This window comes from Anser brachyrhynchus (genome assembly GCF_964034855.1).
Source record: "Anser brachyrhynchus genome assembly, chromosome: 2".
NCBI classification, from domain to species: domain Eukaryota; kingdom Metazoa; phylum Chordata; class Aves; order Anseriformes; family Anatidae; genus Anser; species Anser brachyrhynchus.
Genome location: NC_137695.1, coordinates 63632682 through 63655180, shown reverse-complemented (window position 1 = coordinate 63655180; position 22499 = coordinate 63632682). Strand labels below are relative to the sequence as shown.

At 40.6% G+C, this 22499-nt stretch overlaps 2 protein-coding genes across 3 annotated transcripts in view; both read right to left on the bottom strand.

The window, feature by feature from the left end:
- SEPTIN7 (septin 7) overlaps positions 1–10520 on the bottom strand; it is a 594594-nt gene extending 584074 nt beyond the window's left edge. For both annotated transcript variants that reach the window (XM_080582982.1, XM_080582983.1), the window contains exon 1: positions 10497–10520. In XM_080582982.1, the coding sequence (XP_080439108.1) occupies positions 10497–10505 (9 nt within the window). In that variant the 5' untranslated portion in view covers positions 10506–10520. The remainder of the gene's footprint in view (positions 1–10496) is intronic.
- The window catches only part of BMPER (BMP binding endothelial regulator), a 150463-nt gene that overhangs the window by 7041 nt on the left and 120923 nt on the right, over positions 1–22499 (bottom strand). Inside the window, exon 14 of the mRNA XM_080582971.1 lies at positions 1399–1529. Within this exon, the coding sequence (XP_080439097.1) occupies positions 1399–1529 (131 nt within the window). The remainder of the gene's footprint in view (positions 1–1398; positions 1530–22499) is intronic.

Sequence of the window (22499 nt, the reverse complement as noted above, 5' to 3'; positions counted from 1 at the left end):
AAGTGTTTTGAGGGTACTTGACCACGTACAGTTTATCTATATTTTCTGCTTAACAAGATTTCCCCTTCCCCTCTAGAAGTCTGAACTGAGGTTAAAAAACTCAGGTGGATTTAAGAACTTCTTTCATTAGCTTTAATGGAATATGTGTGTTTAAATTCCTTCATAATGTTCACTCAAGGACTTTTTTTTCCTTAGAAAATGTTCTTGCCCTTGGTAAAATGACAAAAAATGTGAAAAGAAGCCTCAATTAGTGAACTCGTGATATGCCAACAGTTGTATAAACTCCTTAAGGCAAGTACTGGAGTTTTTATTCATTTTATGGCATCTCGTATAGTGGGGTCTTGGTCTGAAGAGCTTTGGTCAAAAAAATAAAAATAAAAAAATTCAGGCTGCTTATTTCAGTTTCCTCATGGATCTGCTATTGGATCGATAAATTAAAATTGTATATGTTATTAGTGCTGATACCACATCCTTGAACAGTGCTTTCACTTACTGACACCGTGTTTGGATTGTTCTGTTCCTTCATAAGAAAAAAATAAGCCTTTTGGGAACAGTCAATCAAATGTAATTTGCTCTGTCACTCACCCATTCCTGCTATTGTGCCTACAACAGAAAAGGAAATTGAAGTTGAGAGAGTAGACCCTGAGCCACACACAATCACCAAAATAGACCACAGAGCAATAGCTCTTTGACCAGCACTGAGTATCTTCGTCTCGTTTTTTTCCAACTACTGTCAATGGCTTTACATAAATCTGAATACATTTCCAGGCAAACCGAGGCCCTTATAGAGTGTCCTAAATTAATGAGACCATCATCAGGGGAAATATTAATCTGCAATATTGCATTTTACTTCAAGTGACTATGACCACAGGCCACCGCTTCTCATGGAAACAATTACTCACAATTACTTGCAATTAATGCAGTCCTAATCACATGCAGAATTTGGTCCAAGAGCCAGAATTAATGCATGTCTGCATTTTGATATTCCCATTAAAGACATTCTTTTTCCCTTGTTGAACCTTCTGCAATCATATATATATTTTGTCTCAGGAAATACAACTGTGCTTTAACAGGAGGTCAAAGGAGTTTAAATATTATCTGCAATCAAATGTGGACATAACCTGAAAGAAAAAGGCATGCGCTTCTTCCAGAAAGTACATAAAATTATGCTAGCTAACATTAGAAGTGACAAGTTTTGTAACTAAATAAACATCTCTAGTATTTGATGATTCAGAATCGTTCCTGGTAAGGTCCCTCTCCATACCTCAGCACATAACTTCACTGCTGATGTAACTCCAGTTCTAGCCAGTTCATTTCTGATCCTCCTCCACCAGTAAAAGGATAAGAGCCTATTAACCTAAGCACCGGGTTACAAAGATGCCATCCCAAAATGCTTACCTGCACAGTGCTGCTCAGGTACCCACTGGACTTTCAACCCTTCTCGCTGACAGGCTCGGGCATAGGCCAGGAATGACTCACAATAGCAGTTTTTATGAACTGGACACTCGCACATGTCTGTCACACAGGACCTGCAGAACAAAGCCCCAGAACAAATAAGCAAGGAAAGATTTAGCAATTATCTCACCAAGGTTTGGAATCATTTACTCTCCAGTCACACAGAGTTTGATGCCACAGCAAATTATGCTAAGCAGCAAGAAACTTAAACACTCGCCGCTTTTCTGCTGCCAAACGTAACCTCACGTCTCTTTTTTGATGCGCTGTTCTAATGCAGAGAAGGCTTAAGAGCACCAAGGAGAGAACCACATGGGAACAGGGACGTGAGAATAAGAACCAAGAGGGGTCAGGCAGAGACGACCAAGACCACAGTGCTAGGAAGCAAACTCCAAAATGATTTGCACCAACACAAGATAAAGGCTTCTTTCCCATTCCTGGAAAGTTATAGTGTAATAATACTATTAATAACAAAGCAGCAGTGTTAAATGGGTGACTTCTGCAGGAAATGAGCACATGTCCTTCAATGCAAGGAATGAGAACTTCTCTCCAGGTCACCTCCAGCTTCCCCCCACTTTGAAGGCCCCAAAGCAGCTATTTGTTTATTTTCTCAGCAGCAACACTACTAAATGCCAGATTAAATGGAGACAGGCTGATGCAGCATAGCTGAGCAGTTCTTATGCTAGGATACCCCCCAGGCACTTGTTAATAGCACCATCTTCTTCCATCGCATAAGATGGAATCACCACAAAACATGGCAGGGAGCAAAGCTGCTAACATGGCCCTAAAAAATACTGCTATTGTGTTTGTCACCACTATATTTCAAGTTAGCTAATCCAAAATGTGTGCCCATTTGGCACAAATCTAAAGTACAACTGACAAGAGACAGCATATTTGCAGTTGACAGTTTCTGCATATGCAAAATGCTTAAACACTTCTGCAAACACAGAAATGCAAATTAAGAATTGCCAAGTATCTGCTGCTCCAAGTGAAGGGAGGGACAAGGTGTGAGGAAGACATACAGCCCATGTGAGGAAGACACAATCAGGGCCTCAGTTCCTCTGCTTTCCAGAGACGGCTCCATGCATGGACCTTGGGGGTCAATGGGCAAGAGTACCTTGCACCCTAGTGTCCTCTCCATTCCTGAATGATCAAGGCAACACTTGTGAGAGGCACAAGTCCTCCAGAAGGACCGAGGGCTAAAGTCACAAATGAACTCTCCATATTAACTGCTCTTGCTGTGGATCAAAAATTCAACTGTCTTTAGGAAAAAGATGGATATGGGCCTCCTTTTCCAGAAACTTTCCCCATAGCTAGTGTCTGGAAAAGGAGCAAGCATCTCAGCAAATTAATCTGGAGTCCTAATGCCTGTAGGATGCTTTGGAGTCACTGGGAGATCTATTCAAAACTAGGTGAGAGGATTAGTGGCCCATCAAACATGGACAAACTTGTTTCTGCCTATCCAACAACACTCCTTTAAGAGGAGTATTTCCCCTTGTCAGAATTACTGGCTGTTTCAGTGACCTTTTGTATGGTTATGCCTGACAGTTCTGCTTGACATTTCCATCAGCGTTTATTTATTTTTACTCTCAGTGAATCCCCATCGTGAAATTACCTAAAAAGTCAATGTGACAAATAAGCAATATAAGTGTTAATGTAAAAAGGTTACCTGTCCTGCATTTATCAATATATACATAATATGCATAAACAGAATTGCTTTGGATCAAATATATGTAAAATGTTCACATTTACAGACCAGTGGTTTTCATTTGAAACAACTTTACTTTCCATGGGCAATGTAACTTTACTTCACTTGAGTTCTGTGGTGGGTCCCTTTACATCCTTTCCAGTAACAGATGTTGCTGCTTGGGTGTAACAGCTGATAGGCTGTAAGGAACAAATCAGCACTATGTCTTTGGCCTTGTTTGACATTGTTAGCTGATAAAAGACCTTGTGTAAGCACAAAGGGTAACCTTTTTACATGACACAGTAAATAACTTCACACTGTTTCCTTTGGCCACAATGTGCCTGTGATCTCCTGCTAGCATTCTTTCCCACCCATAGCAGGAACCACTTCATATCCCCAGTGCCATTTGGGATATGTATTTCTCATTTTACAGGGAAATAGATGCTTGTTTGCTATTGCAGCAGATTATCATCACAAAGAAGGTCTGTAACTATCTCCACAGATAGAGTCAGTTATCAAAATACCGATCATCTTATCATTTCTGTGCTAGCTAGTAGTGTTTTACTGCTGCCCACTAAGATTTAGTTTTAATGCCCAAGGTGCTTAGGAATGCTTTCCAGTGCCAGGTCGGTTGTGTGTTCACTGACTTTCTGCCTTAGAAATTATAAACCCCTAAGCCTGAGGTACTTCTTCTGCTTTTGAAGCATAACTGCAGTTCTTAGCATCACTCAGAGGGGGATGCCACCTTCTACAGTGAGTCAGTGCAGTGACAGCTAACTCAGGTGCTTGCATCAGGTCAGGAAATCTCAAGGCTCTCCATCAGTCACTCAGTCTTTCTAATTAATACCATGTTCATGGCACTCTTCATGACCAAGCCCGGGCATGGTTTCGGGGATTAGGGAGGCAAGGGCAGTGTTCCCGGCCTGCAGGATGGCACCAGGGCAAGCACGCTGTTTGAGTTTAGCTGCTATATGCATGTGCTACATGATGCTACACCATTAGCCCTTAGCATTGGAATGGCCGTAGGCATCCAGGCAGGCTCCAGAATGAAACGTGCAGTTTGGCTGGGATCACCATTATCTGCTACGGTGTTCAGCATGTGTGTTCACTGCAAAAGGTAGCACGCCACATTCAAAACAAACAATACTCTGATTCATTACACACCTAATTTCTTGTATAATTTTTATTTTCCTGAAGTGTTTTATCCTGGTGACAGCTGCTGGCTCACTCCCTAGGCTTGGCTGAGGACCAGTCATCAGACTGCAGATGCTCTATTAATGAATTACAATTTCTAATTATTTTTATGTTTAAATAATTATGAAAGATGATAGTAAAGGAAACTATATCCACAACTGCCCAGCCTAGTCAATCAAAATAAAACCTTTTTTTTTCCTTATGAAATTTCTTAGTGGCAAGTTTAAGGCATTAATGTTAATATTAATTGTAGTTAGATGGATTGGCAGTTGGGTAGGGAGGAAGGAGTCTTTTTATATCAATTCTCAAATTAGCAGGGAGCAAGTATGTGGTCTGCTTGATAGCCAACAGAGTCATTGCTTCCCTTCAGTGCACCCTGCGGGAAACTCCGTGCCAAGTCACCATGACAGTCAAAGGGCAGTTCTGGGAAAGGACCCCCCTTTTGTTAGGGGGTGGCTACTGAGAGAGTGTTGGCACTGTCCCATGGGCAAACTTTGGCACTGGTTCTGTAATTTTTTTTTTCCAACTATGAATCCTTGTATTTAATTATATTTCTCAGAGTTATTGTTACAGTTATATTAGAGAGTCATTAGGGAATGCTTCATGATATAAATTTACAATCCTATTCTTGTGTGCAGTCCTCACCCATTCCCCTTTCAAAAATCTTCAGTATACCTATGGCTTTTTTTCACCTTCCCCAGTGACTGACACAATTCAAACTTCTTTGTTAGATTCTGTGACTCTAAATGCATGTACGCAGAGGCTTTGGGCTTATCTGTACTCTAAACTGACTGTTCAAACAACATAAAAATACTCTTTTACTAAAATTTTGGAGTTATATCAACAATGAAGCCGTACTGTCAAGTTACCATACTGCCCACTGAAGGAGACTTTAGGTCTTCCGGGGTATTGTGATTTTTCCAAGACTAAAACATTTGCTTAAGTGAACTAAAAGTGAAAATACATTCCAGAAACTTAAACATCAAACCATTAGAGTCATACAGAAAGAATCCCATAGGAAGACTGCAGTGGAAGTCACTGATAAAATTAATCTGTTTTACCAGCTATGGAAATACACCCAGAATACTTTAATCAGCCTTAACTCTGCCCTCAGTGAAATCATATCAAAATGCAATGATGTTGCAGTCCAAAATAAATTTCTTTTAAGGACCTATTTAGATTTCTAAAAAATATTTGGCTGTGATGGTGTCCTATTTTTTCATCATCTTAAATTGTAGAGAAAATCTTATCACCACCAAATGTAAGGTAATGGCTCCCAGAATCATATTTTCGGAACAGGACAGCATGATGATTAAAAAAGACAGGAATTTTGATCTTAGGTAAACTGACATAATTATTTATGCATACACATAAGTGTTAAGTCCTCTCTCTCAAATCACAGACACTTGTGTAACAGTGAAATAGCCCCAGAGTCTATCCAAGGAAGGTCCAAGTGGACAGTGAGAAATGTTGTTGCCCTCTATTACTCATCCTTTAAACTCAGTCACAGCTTCCCATGAACAGCTTCCCTTAAGAACACAATGAATAAAAGGCTTTGAAACCTGTTCCTGTCCAGCTAGGGAAGAAGTACTGTTCTTCCTGTGAGCCCTCCTTCTCAAAAACACTTTATTTGGAGCCCCAGCTCCAGTGTTGGCCTAATTTAGCACCAGTTATGAGCCCCAGCTCCATATAAGTACCCAAGCACAGCTGAACCTCTCAATCCTCCACTGGCACTAAGTGCCTCACTGTGATTCCTTTTGATGATGCCTGTGCTGCCTGCAGGGTGTGTGTTAGAGATGGCGCTAATTGGGTGTGTATAATCACAAACTGTTGCAGAGGGAAATCCATGAAAGTGAAGGCATCCGGCAGCTGGGGGACACACCCTTGCAGGAGACACACATACACACACTGCTTCCACAACTTCAAAGTGAACTGGATGAGTATGCTCCTTCAGCAACAGCCCTTTTTTCACATTAAACCGTGGAAAGTCTCCAAGTCTCACAAAGGGCAAAGAATTGAGTCCTGTGCTACATGTTCTATGAAAAAGGAGGAGGAAAGATCAGCAGTGAATCCCACAGCTTCAGTCTGTGCCACGCGGAATTGAAATTGCAGATGTTCAGTGTCATTTCAGAAACGTCAGCAGTCCCTCATTTCACTTTGCAGTGCACACAAATCCAAACACAGTCATATCAGGAAGGACTGTGCCTTTTTGCATTAAATATATATATATATGAAATCTCATTTCTGAACAGGAATGGGATGCAGGGCACTTTTCAGACCTTTTAGTACTTTCAGGAAGTGGCTTTCTGTAGACAGAAAACACTAACATCCTCCCCTTCACCATTTCACCACTAGGTCTCAGCAGACTTTACAGAAGCTCTTGGAGTTGGTGCATCACCATCCCCATTTTACATATGTGAAAACTCAGACATCAGGCTGTGAAAGGGCTTGTCCTCCATACTGGGCATAAGCTGTATGCTTACAAACTCCACTGACTGAAGGGTCATTGGCCTAGGGAGGAGGATTAATGTTCGGTCCCACCAACCTGTGAGACAGACTCACCAGGAGAACTTACCAGTATGCCACATTGGAGTTTTGGTACAATGTTGGCCTATTTTAGCACCGGTTATGAAAATAGCCAAAATCTACACAACAGTGAGGCTGGATTCCTATAATCACACTGGAGTACTCACAATTTAGCAGCAAAACTCAGGATTCATTTTTCCTGATCCAAAATTAGACCTCCATTTTCCTCTTTCATAGGAAAAATAAAAACCAATGGCTTCCGTCAGTAGCTCCATTATTAGAAGAAAGTTTGTATGGGCTGTTTTTCCCATAAAGTTTCAAGGAGTTGCCATTATTTATGGCCCCCACCAGAGAACTTATTTTACAAGGTAAGAAAATGAGAAGATGAGCTATGCTCCAATATATAATGCAAAGGCTCATGCTGTTCCTGTTGTAAACTGTATTTTGTCTGTATGTGCATGTCTAATCTTACTGAAGTACTGAAGCTTGCTATTTAGAGCTGGAGTCTTTTTATGGCTGAGAGGCTTGAGATCAGAGCCTTGAGATCATTCTCGCTTTCTCCAGAATTTACTAATTTTAATACAGAAGCAGCAAATAACTCATGAGGGAGGTAATTTTGGAGGCTGCAGAAATACAAAAGTCCTTACATCAATTGAGCATTCATTCAAGTACTTGCCTGGGGGACAGACTGTTTCTTGCAGCAAAGGCAGTCATTTTCATAAAGCATTTCTTCCAAGACTAGGTAAGTATACCTGCATCCTCCGTGCATTTCCTACACATTAGAACAATGGTAACATTTCCTTAAATTGAGGGTCTATTAAAGGCATCCATAACAATATTAACAACACTCCATCACATTTTTTCTGGTAAGATCTGGATCAAAAAGCTCTAAAAATGTGGGAGCAGAAAAGGAACTCATAGCACATCTTCTGTGAGCAGTGCAGAGAAAATCTACTGCAGGTATATACTTTCCATAGGGAAATCTCATTCCTATAAAGAGACTATTGGCTTGAGAATGCTTGAGAGTATCACAGTTATTTTTGGTAGGTTGCAGAGGAGGAGTTTGCAGCAGTGGGCATTTGAATCATGTGTTCGAATTTCATCCCAGTCACTGATTTTTGTGCAAATTTGAGTCAACCATGGACAGTATTGCCACAAGGAGCCCAGCAGAAAGAAATGGTAAAACACACATCTCCACAAAAGAGATAGAGCTATATGTGACTTAAGATTTCTTGGGCACAGCAGTCACTTTTACACTCACACTGGAGAGTCCTAATTTAACTTACTACCATTGTTCCTGCTCCAGAGATAGACTTGGCACTCAGAGTCAATTAAACAGAATTACACAAGATATCCACACCCATCCCTGCCATGCCAAGGCACCCTTCCAAAGTAGATATTTAGAGGAGTTCAGTCAACTTGGGAAAAGGATGCTTTAAATGAAAGTGATAATTATTGTTGGTAATTTCCAACATAGCACAGACAGACAGTAATTCAATTTTGATTTCTTTGCATATCCAGCTCCTTTAAAAGCAGTCAGAACCCATGCTTTCTTCACAAAGTGTAAGCAAAAATGATATTTTCCAGTGACACTGAATAAGTGAAGGTACATGCAAACTTCTGAAAATGCATACTGTGCTGCACAATATCACCATAAGCCTATACTACATACTGCTAAAAGTATTATCCACAAGCCTTTGGAAAATGCCAGAAAGAGTGTTCTATGTGTATTTTTAACCTTTATAAAAAAGAGTATACTGTGCCAGATTTGCATTTTATTGCCTTAACCAACATTACCCACAAGAATATAGTAAAATGAACAATGAAACATTCTGGAACATTTTCTAAAACTGCATCAAATTAAAGTTCTCAAGACAGCACTACTCTGACATCATATTTATAATCTTCCCTGACTATGTAGTAGCAGTGGTAAAGCTATTTAAAAGGAGGGAAGGGGGAAGAACCAAATAAAGAGCAAAACAGAAGAGCAACCTTCCCTACTTCTTTCTTCATATTTCCCCCCAGTGTCTCAAATAGGCTTTTTCTATCTAGTGCTTGGACCTTACAGGCATTTGTGGGTTTAAATGTTCTTTCTGGTCCTGAGAATGGAAAGGATGGATAAAATCCCACCATGGGGAAATAGCTGAGCCATGACTGAGGAAGACAATGAAGTCCCACACTGGGCTCCAAGAAGCATCTGGTATGACTCAGAATATTTCCTAGAGCTGAAGGTTATAATACAGTTGAGCAGCTGACTTGCCACCTTTACTGGGAGTGGATTTTTGCTAAAAATCTCCAGTAGAATAGAGAAATGCCATCCACACACAACCCTGGAAGAGCTGACCCCTTGTACTCTTTCAGAAAGTGAAAAAGGGTTTTCCCCTGCTATTCTGTTTCAGTTTTGCTGGGCCACACAGAGTGTAACTTTTAAAGTAATGACATTTGAAAGAAACAGCTGTATGTATGAGAACTCAACCACTTTGGTCTGAGTCTGAGTTCACACATAGCATATACCTCAAAGTGAAACTGTTAAAAACAACTTCCCTGTGCACACAAGATTAGCATTTTGCATCCAGAATTACTGGAATAAAGAAGACATACAGCATTTCAAACATGTGCCCAATACCACACTGAAACATGCCTGTCAATAATTGCCTTCTTTTACTTGCTTACTCAAGCAGTATGCATGCAAGTTGTTCCACTTTCTTTGGTGGGATTACTGAAAGAAAACAAAAAACAAAAAAACATTTGGCTGCCTGTATATTGTATGCTCAATAGCTTGTATATCTGGTTGGAAAAAACAAGGACCATAATAACTGCTATAGAACAGTTTCCAAAATAATTATAAAGAGGCCAACTGCAATAAAAAAGTTTGGACCAACAAAAAGATACAGATGCATAGTTAGAAGTATCACCTGGAACATGACACTGGTGGTTCAAAAACTGGAATCTGGTTTCCGAGGACACGTATTTCTTCAGTTTATATCCACAGTCATCCACTTGCAAATGTGCATCACATAACTGGTAAAAATTATGCTACCCAATACAGCTGATCATGCATTTGTCCAAAGCTGTCTGGCAACCAGTCTTGGTGCCCTGAGGCCTTAATATTCAGAAAGAAAGTCACCTCCTAAGGGATTTTCTAACAAAAATCCCATCTTTCATAGCCCCAGTGGCCTAAGGTCTGCAGCGTATTTGCTCGTCACTGATTTCCTATGGCTGTGGCTGTAAACACTGCTGTAGTGTTTGGGCCACACTGACCTACTTTCTGCATCCATCGTCTCTCCTCAGAAGCCACAACCTAGACAAATTCCCAAATTTCACAATCTTCTGTTTTGGATTTCTTAAGCCAATAGGATTCCTTATTATTTATCGTGTTCTGAAATCACACATCAGTATTCAAGCTACTTCAACTGACCACTGGCATTTCAGATGTGTAATCAAGTTTTCCTTATGAGAGGAAAAGATAGGGACAATGTCCTAGTGGACCTTCTGAATATCCATACTAATACTTTTACACTTCCGTTTTTCTCACTATGTGAGAAATGTGCTTAGCCTAGCACTTACACTGCTAATGTGAATTTGCCTTGCAACTGAGTTAATCCATGCTGAGGGAATTTGCAGTGTCCTCTGGCATAGCTACCATGGAAAACGCATCTTATTTTGCACCTTTGGTGTTATATAATTGACATAAAATTTTATCTTTTTCTCTGTGTCTAGACTCTATTTTTAAAGAAGATTCCACCCAGTCTCCAGTTCTTCAAGTGGAGACTGAACTGTCATATCTTATCTAGAGAGAGAAAACAACAGTCATTGCAATCCAGGAAAAAGAAAAAAAAAAAAAAAGAAAGAAAGAAAGAAAGAAAGAAAGAAAAAAATGTTTTAATATTTAAATTCATAGCATTCAAGTGGTGTTTTCAATCAACAGTTTAATTTTGTTTTTTATGTTTCATGCAGTGCAAATGAACATGGCAAACGAATCTAATATTAAACTAACTTTCATAAACTTTCACTGTAGTAGACAGAGAGCCCATTAGTGTATTCTGTGTGACAGTCCTCATCCAAGAAAAGCCAGAGGTTTGTCAGGAGTTCATAAACTTCCTAGATAGAACATCAAAAATTATTTAGAGGTTCTAAAGTCATGACCCTAGAGAAATACAAACCATCTAGATATTGCCATAGTCATGAAATAGTCATATAAAATACCACAAGATTTAAATCTTCTAAAATAAAAATTCAAAGCAGGTCATCTCCTTCTCTCTACCAACTAAATATATTGTGGTTCTGCTATGCTATCTATCATAAAAATATGCCATATCCAATAATGAGCACAATGAGAACACGACACAGGAAATATTTCCAAAGTGTAAACATAAACTGAAGTTATCGTCAGCTTTTGATGGTGATTCACTGTATATATATCCAAGGAGGTCTTGTGATATAATAACAAACAGGCTGGCTAGTTTAGAAACTCTCATTCTTAAACTCTGCAGAGCCCACTCTGTGGCTTAACCAGTATGAAATTAACTTTGATCAAGCATATTTTTCCTCTAGGTGGCTGCAGAGCATTTAAAAAGTTGCTGGCTCCAGATGGAATATGAAAGAGAGAGAGTAAGGGAAAAAGTAGACAGGAGACCGTTACTTAGAAAGCAGCCTTCCTCCTCATCTTGCTTCCTTTACAAAGCAGAAGCCAAAATCCTATTTCAGCAAAGTTAGATTTGCAATGAGCATGTCACACTACCACTGTCATGCACACACATTGCATTTCATCTCAGAAGTTTCACTCTTTGCTCATCATCAAAGATAATGGGCTAAAAAGAGGAATTGCAAAAAATGGCGCAAGAGCCAACTTACCTGAACTGAAACGTTCAAAAAACACTCTCTTCCCAGTTTTATGACTTCCTGTGTGGTCTTGGCCCAGACCGATAGGAAGATGTAGGCACATTAAAGTATGATTTAGGCAGAGTTCATACACCTGAATCCAAAGCTGTGGTCCTGGCTTGGTTGCCCTGACCCTGTCAATGCATCCTGGCAATGCTGAAGACTTAGTACCTGCTTTTACATTTCTTCAGACACATCTGCTTTTACTCTACATGTTCCCAAGGCTGCATGGTCATTGGCAGGGATAAGCTCGACCGGCATCTCAACCACGAGGGCCTCTCACCCACAGAGCCAGGCTGTCTTAAAAGAGTGGCAGTGCTGTCATAGTCCTGTTCCAGTTTCAACAGACCAGAGAGTGAACATAACAGTTCGACAGTGGCCCAACCCTCAGCCAGGAGTAAGGGACCTGGCTTCTAGTCTCTGATCTATGGTCAGTTTTGGCTTAGTCTGCACTTCACATAAAGAAAACTGTAGATAAGCGATGCTCTGCATGCTACCACAGTTCTTTAACCTTAGTGCAAGATCTCAACAGTAAAACACCATACAGAGCCTGAAAATACTGTGCTTGAAATGCTGGCTCCAGTGAAATCAATGGTAATTTTCCTACTGACAACACAGGAGCCAAGATTCAGAACCATCATCAGCTTTTTTTGCTGTACTTCAAGGCTTTGAAGGATCCAGATGCTTTCAGGGCACGGTTATACATTAAATTCAATCTTCCTGAATTAAAATGCTATGAATTAAAGTTTCCTGTACTAGACATAGTGACTCCACGACATATTGGCCTTGCCCAGGAGCCACAGGAACCCACAAGGATATTATAAAGTCAGAATGACCTAATTCTGGGTGAGGTGGAATGAGATGATGCAAGGACACAGAGCCAAGGTTTGTTCTCCTTCATGACAAACTTACCTTTCAGTGTGTTGGCTCGGGCACAGTACTTTACTCGGCTAAATACAAAGAGAGCTCTGATGCGAATCAGCAGTCTTTAAAGTGAAATGTTGGCCATGACCATGAGCAAACCCTCCCTATCACAAAATGATCACGACCTCATTAGGTCCACACTTCTGAGTTATTTTCCTGCTACTCTCTTGGTGATGCCCAGTGGTGAAGGTAACGTGCTAAGATTACTTCTGGGGTTTGTCTTGTATAAAAAGTCCTAAGTATCTGAATTTGACTTTGCTTCTTTTTGTTGGCTAAGCGGAGTCTCTACCAAGCAGATTTGTGCCTGGTGTTAGCCACTGCGACCATGCTGCCTGATGGAGCCATAAAGCAATTCATTCTCTCTCCATCACTTTTCACTCCATAAAATCTTCCCTGGACTCCCCACAGAAACAGCAGAAAGATCTCGGTGCGGTACCAATTTGTTATGAAGCTTGCTGTCAAACTTGGCAGTGGTTGCAAGCTACTCTCAACCTTTCTCACCAGCGAAGTTTGTGGGTAGAAATTGTCAGCACTGGCTACTCCTTTCCACCTTCAGAAACAGGGAAACAGCTCAGCTGTGGCAAAGCAGCCAGTGCAGCATCTCTCTTAAAGAAGCCCAGCTGACAGCAGAGGGAAATCCCAGAAGGCAGTAAGGAAGGAAAAGCTGTTGCTGGAGGTTACACAGGCTTCATAGTTATGTTCTCCATGGGTCCTTGGGAACCACAATGTTTAGAGTCCATACCTCTGGGAGGCCACAGATTTCTTCTCTTTGAGGTGAGCATGTGGCACCCGCTCGGTAGTTTTTCTGCTCCCATGGATCTTTCCACAGGTGGGGAGCCCGAGGGCCCATATGAAAGCATGAGTGGATTAGCTCTGTCAAAACAAAGATCCTGTTTTTGTGCCAGTAAGGAAAAAAAGGAGGGAGCAGGGAAAGCATAAAATAGAGCATATGATATATAGAAGGAAAATTGTTTTTTAATAGAATCTTTTCAAAGTTTTCCATTCAGCTTTGGTCGCTTGCAGTGCAAGTTTTGGAATGCAACTCCCTCATCCCCTCAGGATGGTCTGCATTTTATTATGTTAGTAAGGAAGCCTGGCTTATTCCTAGCAGAGCTACTGTATGAAACATTTCAATCTCAAGCCAAAGTGGCAGGAGTAAAAACCCCTCCTGCCTGATTGATTTTCAGCCACTATTCTGGTGCCAGTAATTTAACATAATTTTTATCATGTGCAGAAGAAACTTTTATTACCAAGCAATAAGTAAATCAGGATCACATCATAATGAACAAGATGATATGCACCCAAATGTTACCCATATGATCACTAGATTTCAGCTGAGATACTTAATGAGAATGAGCAAAGGAATATATCAGAAGAAGGGAGGAGGCACTGGTTATGAATCAGGGGAGATGAACTGAGTAATGAGAGGATACTAGAAGCTCATCCTTCCCTCCAACCTTCCTTCCTTTCCTTCTTCCATCTCCCATTTCAGTAATGCAGGCCATATGACTATTAGGAATAGCTGCATTGAAAGAAGAGGAATAACGGCAGTACCAGTAGTCCAGGAGAAAACAAAAAAGATGGGGCAGTATCATCAGTCTGTCCCCTGGGAGCATGCAAGGGCATGGAAGATGCTATTACACGTATCAATAGCAATTCTTACAGTTCAGAGACATTAGAGAGACAGAATGAAAACTGTACCTACCAAAATGAAACCAGAAGAAGGATGAAGCACTTTGGTAGGATCATAGGAGTCTAAAGAAACTTACATATTTATACATATGTCATATCAGTCTGTGTATAAAAAGTAGCTGTGGTCTCCAGAGATGCCATTTAGGAGATTTAATGAGCATTGGCAAATTGTTACACACTTAAAAATCAGGGAAAATGACCATCTTTAAGACACAATTAGCCTTACAATGTAGCAAGTCTTGTCTTCACCAGGTGTCTCATCTTCAGACTTACCTTTCCTGGGTAAAGACTGCACTTTCTGCTTTGATTCATGATAAATTTTGCAGAAAATGCTACAAAAAGTGAAGTGTTTTGTCCTTGCTCTCTGAAGTTATTTGTCTGGATGCAAACAACTTTGAGCCTCTGCTTTCTCAGAGTCTCTCCCAGAGATATGTGGCCAGGACTCATTCCTCTGAGGTGCAACATGGTGGCTCTTGAACATGTTGTCCAGAGAGAACTATTTTTCAAAATAATTCAGAAGAAACTCTCCAGAGTGCATGTGTGTATACACAGATTTGATCCTGTTCTAGTCCTAGGTCAGTAATGCAACAGGCTGTCTATTGGACTTCAGGTTAAACAAGGTCTTGTTTACTCAGTCACCCTTATGTTGCATTTAATATCTTGCCATTTGCTAAAATTATAGCACAACAAGAAGAGCATAAATTTTAACACTGTCTCCCTCACCAAATAGATTAATGAAATCATATAGCATCTCCATGGAGATTTGTGCATCTTCAGCACACTCCATGTGAATATCAACTGTTGTCAGACCATACCTCTCTCCACTTACAAGTAAAGAATAGCACCATTTAAGATATGGAGAAATTCTAAATGCATAAGATCTACTTACAGAGATTATGTTATGTGAATGTCAAGCCCAGTGGTTCTTAGAGATCCCTTTATGTAACAGTAGCAGCAGCCATGGAAAGAAAGAATCAGGAGGCAACAAAGTCCTTGATCCCATCTGGGCAAAGAGTACAAAGGGAATCATCACGTCTGCATGAAGAGAGTGATGGTGATGGAATATTAACAGAAGAGGCAGAGCCCCCGGAGTCAAACACTGTGGGAATGAGTAAAAGCCACGGAAGGAAATGGAGGCTAAAGGGAAAGGCACACAGTAAATATCTACAGATGCTGTCATTTGCAACAGGGGCTGAACCAACAAGGACATAGTCACACACTCACATAGCACCTACTAGCTTTGGAAAAAAAAAAAAAAGAAAAAAAAAGAGGGAAAAAAACAGCCTCACCAGTGAAGGAATAGTCTTTTTAAGATCAAAAGTCAAGCAGCAATAAAATCCGTGTCAAAAAACACAGACAGAGGAGGTTGTGCATGCTCACTGTTGAACATCTGCACAGAGAAGCCACTTAAGTAACCATGCAACAGCATGGAAGAAACATCTGCAGTATGTAGACCACCAGCTGTGCAGTAATAATACTTTGAATATCCAGAGTGCTTTTCATCTGAATACTGCAAAGCATTTTCCAAACAAATTAAGCTTCACAACACCACTGTGAGCTTCTTATTTAATGGTAGGATTATTTCATCCTGCACCAAAATGCCATTGCCGCCAGAATGAAAACTAACACCTGTTTATCATCGCACAGAAATGTAGAATTTACATGACGGGAAGTGATGAAAAGCCTGTAGTTAAGTTAAAGTGCAGGAAGACTTGAGGTGGTCAAAATTAAATGTTAGGAAAATGAAAAAAGAGTATTACCCCACTTTACTTTTTATGCAAAATGTCACGTTAAGTTTTATGCCCACATGCTGTTACTCTTTGGTCTTTATTTCACATTGGGAAGAGAATACTTCCTTGGGTATATACTTGTAGGGGTGTCTACAGATGTGCTCAGAAGTACAGAACATACCTTTCCTCGTTGTGTATACTTAATAAAATGTATTGCTGTGCATTGCAAATAGCTTTCCTTTGTACTCCTTCAGATCTGTTTTTATAAGGCATCCTGATGATTATACTAGAGCACTGCCTCCAAGGCAGCATGCCATCTAGTAAGTCCTAAAACAAATTTCTTGCTGTGTGTGCTATCAGCTCCACAAGGTACTCTGTGTAAGCAGTTCTGTCCTGATTTCTGCTGGGTTTGTGCTATCTGACTGTACATTCCTCAAGAACAAGGAGAAAGGCTGGAGAACATGATACTTGCAGATAGGAAATATTACAGACAACCCATTATCATTTCTTCTCTTTGCTTAATACGACCACTTTTCAATCCAATGGAAATGTTAGTGGAAGAAGTGGTTTGATGGGTAAGTTATAGCAACAAAGAAGACTACTTCATTATGCAATGAAGTTCTCTACTGACAGAACAACATATAATTGTTCTATATGGGAGAAACCATTCCAAATTCTTCAAAAATAAAGAAATATACATCTTTAAAATGTAAACCTTTCGAGGGTATCAATAAGATTCTTATCCTTGCTTGACACTAACACCCTAAGATGTTAACCTGTGAGGAAGGCTTTTTGATGCTACTGTTAAATAAAAATTGTAGCTTGGACTTGCAAATGGCTAAGTGAATTTTTAAGACATTGTTAATGATATTCAGATATTAAGCAAAAAGCTCTAGCTTCAGCTAAGGGGATATATTGTAAACATTTCCACATTGATCATCTCTGAGTTGGTCCCAGCTGGGCATGTGGTGGTTAACCTCAGACCAACTTTTCCCTTCTTCTAAGAAGTTGGTTATAAGAGGACACTGCCTGGCTTGAGAAAAGAAGGTTCTTTCATGATTAAAATTTTCCAGAAACACTGGGTGTTGGTAGAACTCTGTCCCTGCTGAAGCACAGGGTAAAATTTTTTTGTCTATAATGCCAGGTAAGGTTGGCCAGCACCAGCTGCTTTTGACGTCTCATCCCACACGACCAGCTCTGAAAAAGTTCTCTCATACTCACATCCTGACTTGCCTCCAAAAAGAGCTGTTTCTTTTCTCCATGGATGCAACTGAACACCTGTGCCAAGTTACTCACTATCCCGCCAGGACCGACTACTTCATTTTAAATAAACCATAAAATGGCATGAATTACTTGGGGAGAATAAAATGTTCCCTTTCAGTCTATATGTTCATTATTTTTTCTCTTGTATGCTGGTTTTGTATGTTTGTTTCAGATATGATTTTCCTTAGCCAAATTTCAAAATAGTGAATAGGAAGATTAAGTCTTAAAAAAATAAAGTATATCCTTTTCAGTTCTATCATACATAGGATAAGCAGTTATCTACTTTTTGATACATGATCTCAACATGTCCACAGCCTCACCAACTCAGAACAACAGCACTAAAGAACTAGAGACTTTGAAAGGTTTCTGTCCCTTGGAATATTAAAATTTCTTACCAACATTTACTTCCATTTTGTTTTTTTGACACCATAACTTTCGAATTATATTTTGCATTTCAGTTTGGATAAACCTCAGAAAAAAGCTGAGACCTAAGCCACACACCAGCTCTAACTCACCAGTTGAAATGATAGCATTGCATTGTTTCCACAAGACAAGGAGAAGCAAAATCTTCAATTCCAGACCCTACATCTGTTCCAATTTAGTAACAAACTAAACTCATTCTCCATCCCCCATAAGCATATCCGCACATACACACAATGGAACACTCAATTTTAAGGACATTTGCCTCTGGATCTGGATCCATGTTGGGCCACTGCTAGTTTCCAGACACAATCATAAATCAGTCCAGTTTCACTAGAAAGAAAGGAGATTCGTAGAGAGCTCCAGGCAAAGATCTCTACCCAACTTTCCTAGCCCAAAATCTGGCTCTGCAGCAATACATTATATTTGTTTTCAGCAGTGGAATAATACTGCATACATTCATAGTCTCACCAGGGACAATTTATGAGATCGTTGCCCTTAACCCTCCTCCATCTGGTCCTTCACTGAGCTATATATCTTCAGAAATAGCTTTAAAACCATGTCTTTTCCTAACTCTGCTTTGAACCCCCTGGTTTAGAAATACAGTAGCAAGAACATGAATTGCTGGGAAGGGCAGCAAGGCTGAGTCTCTGCTCCAGGGACACTGGAGACCATGAGTCTGATGGACCTATTAACCAGACTCAGTCCTTTGATACCCAGGCTCAGAAAGTGCTCTTCTCCCTTCTCTTTCCATTCAAATAGAGTCTGAAATTTAAGGAAAATAGAAATACATTGCTAACACACTCCAAAGACTGAAAATCATGAAGCAGGGAGGTGGCTGGTCACCCATTTACACATCTGTTTTGCACTGTGAACTATGTGAGGGTAATAGCTAACCCACTTGATGTTTTTAATGCCAATCGGAAGCTGCAGTGTTATCAAGCAGTCCTGTATGCCTGAAATCAGCACATGAGCTTCAGAAGCATTTCATTTTGCCATGGTCCATTTTCAGACTTCATTTCACACTCAAGTACGTGGGCAATTTGGAGTCCCAAAAGTCAATGCATAGTATAAGTCAATGCAGTGTAAAAATTTTTATAGACCCAAGCATAACTACATTCACGTGCTAATACATGAATGCTATTAAAAGTCAAAGTAGCTTGAAATCCCATTTCCCCTTGTATGTTTCCTGCTAAGCCTGTTCAGTTTGTATACTTTTAACCTTGTGAAATATCCTAAATATCATATTTATGAGGCACTGGCAGGTTGAGATCCTTGGCATTAAAATCTCTTATTTAAGAAGAAGTAATGTATTTGCCACAGAGTATTGACAATCATCCCACTGGACAGGTGGGGAAAGATTCCCAGAATCTTTATGTATCTTCTGCTGAGGATGGTGCTTGGTGAGCTGCAAATTGCTTATGTAAATGTCGAATAACAGAGGGAAGTCATCATCTCACTTAAATGCAACTTGCATACTGCTCACTGAATGGAAACAGCTTTCCACCCCAGGCTCAGCTCAAACCAGAGGTAGTTGTAAAATTATTTGCATTGATGATCACACCTCACATCTGTGGGGATGGAAGAGAGAAATGGCACCAAGCCTTCATTTTGTTCTTCACAAGCTGAAGGCAATGGGCAGATCCAACCAAGGAAGCCCTACCTTCCCCTCAGGAAGTGGGTACGGGAAGGCACAGGAATGGTGACAATGTGGGGAAGTGATTTTTCCCACATTACACGCAAGTCATTTCTTCAGCAGGTGGAGAATTGGCTCTGTCCCCATCTTCCTTCCTTCCCATCACTCTGCCTTGCAAGGCACTTCATTACTACAGAGCATACACATTGGACTGTGGACACTGGCAGAGCCTCTCTTTATTTTTTGTTTTTACTTGCAGTGCATTCCTGAGGATGAACAAAATGTACAGATCACACCCTGTGACCACAGAGTGATATCTAAATCATGTTTCTGGGATGCACATGCTTCCTAGGGTTTCCTCTGATGCTGCCTGAAGCACCGCATACATGTGCTATCCATCCTCTCCAAATCCCAGCCCTCTACAAGGGCATGCCTAACACACAGCCTTCTGCATCTGACTTCCAAAGGCAGCAGGGAACATACGCAGCAGTGGAAGATGTCCCTGACTCGTCACTATCATCACATTGCTTGTCCAGTATTTTCCAGATTTTCTAGACATGCACTGTCCTGGCCCAAGGTCTTGGCTACATCATTTCAGACTAATCAGGGCTTAGCTATCCAGGTCAAAAGTGAGGTCATGAGGGGTAACATTCAAAATGGAGAGTTTGTCTTGACAACAGAAGAAACAAGTGCTGCCCCACATTTTAATCTGAAATAACACAGCACCAGTTTTCCAATAAATTTGTAAAAAACTGACTAGACACACATCGGTCATGATGACAATCCCAGCATGTATTTTCTTTTTCCTGTTTTCTGTGCAATAAAGAGACCCAGAGAGGTTTTTCCATTCGTAAAACAAATGAGGAAATGTGAGGTTAAAGGCTGAAAAGAAGAGCTCGGCTAGGAGCAATTCTTCTTTACTGTTATAATTGTCTATGATTATTGTTATTATTATTGTATCATCAAAAGAAATAGCTCTATTGTTTTATGCAGCTGAAGTTGCAGGCCCCATGATTCATTGCATGCAGTTGTACAGTACTCTAGGCTAGGCTTAAAACACACTTCTCTCTTAATCCTGAAAAGATGTGTGAACCTGCACATACAACTTCCTGGGGTGGCCTCAAGCAAATCATCTCACCTGGAGTGAGACAGATGAAAATTTTGCCATTGAAGTCTGACCCTGAGCTGATGTAAAGGGCAGGAGAGCTGTATAGAAATTGCCAGGCCACAGGCTTGTACTGAGAGTATGAAGATAAAGCCCTTCTTTCATTCCCTGAAGCCAGTAACAACTGGCATTATGTGGTCCTTGCTCTCTTCTCACGTACTGCAACACAAAGGAACAATCCATATTAAGACATCCATTTAAAAGCAAAAGTAAAAATAAATTTCTCCATCTAGATATCCCATTGCATTGTCACTCACACTTGCTGTCTTATCTCCAGGGAATTTCCAAACACTTTTTATTCTGGTTAGAGTGCAAATTCCTACCACACTAAGCAAACACCCCTGGCCCCTGGAGCAGCCCTTTTCCCAGAAACCTACGTAGGAAAACCCATGGCACTCTAAAAGACCACATGGTAGAACTGAACCTTTCATTCTAAATCCACATTTATTGCTGTTTCCAGCCACCACAGGAGTCACACAGCATGTAAGTCAGAAAACACAGACACTAGAGATCAGCTAAATGGCAAATACATTTCACTTGTCAGGTGCAGATCAAGCACCCTGCTGTTGTCCTCAACACTGGACTGTCTCCCCATCTCAGAGAGACTCTGAAATCTGGTCTGACCTCAATGCTGCAGTCATTTGCAGTCATTGCAGGTGTCAATTCTTTCTACAGTCTGCATTTCCAACCTCCCTTCCTTAAAACTTGCTCCCCAGCAATGCTGCCATGAGCTCAATAGAGAACACTGATATTAGTAAAGCTGTTGGGTTCATAGAAGACATCAACGCATCACAGCAAGCCCCTCCACAACCACATTTCTGCTCTCTGCCCACTAACTGGGCAACGAAGACAAAGTAAAATCCCCGGTGCTGAGCCAATGGATAAGCCGCCAGGAAATTTCAAACTGCTTTAAGCATGACAGCCAACGGAAACCATGATGTAAAGTTCAAAAGAAGGTCACTGCTTCAGAATCTCTTTCTAAAGAGAGATTTTGTTATGGTTTTCCTTTTGCATGCATACATCAATAGAGCTAGAGTACCAGAGACAGACAGAGAAGAAGGGTGGATGTATAAAGAAGATCCAAAATAAATTTGAAAGTACTTTTTGCCTGGGTGGTTCAGGCACATATTTTCAGCCTTTGGTACATTCTGTGCATCTGCAAAACTCCACACTGACAGGCACGAAAGTAGTTTAAGTGGCCGCCCATGTTCTGCACAGCTGATAACCCACTTTCAACATAAGGCTGGGGGAGCTGGACAGACAACTTGGAGCTCCCTGACAACCATCCAGAGGGTTCACTCTGAATTTTGAGGCTTTATCTTGCATATTCACATTGTAAGGCTTTGATTGAGGTATCACTGGGCTGGCTTATAGGTAATATGTGGCAGAGCTGGGACCGAGCCTCAGACCCACCCATGCATCCATCTCCAAAAGACCAGCCACCATATGAAGGCCTTGTCAAAAAAATTTACATTTCATCTAAAGCTTTGGAGATTCAAAAGGAAAGCTTTGGGAACCTGGAGACAAGGGCTTGCTTCCTTGCAACGGGACTTTTCTCCTCTCCTGTCTCTAAATGGGCTACAGTTGGGTATATAACCACACTGCTTGCAGGTTTTCTATTTATTATTGTAACAACACAGAGAAGTATTACATTTAAGTGGGTGCTTCCTCTTTCATTAGGATTGGATCACCTTTGTATTAAGCAAGGAAAATAAAACAACCTTGGGTTTTATGCCAGAAACTGTCTGTTCTGCTTGGACTAAGGTCCTCTAGGAACTCTGCACAAGCTAAAACAGCAGATTTAAGGTATTTTGTCTCATGCAATTTGGATGTAGACTTGGGTTTTTCGGAAATAAAACAGAAATATGACACCAGTTTAGCCCCAGGTGTTTTCTTCTCTCATGTTGTGCTTCATGGCAGTTTTCCATA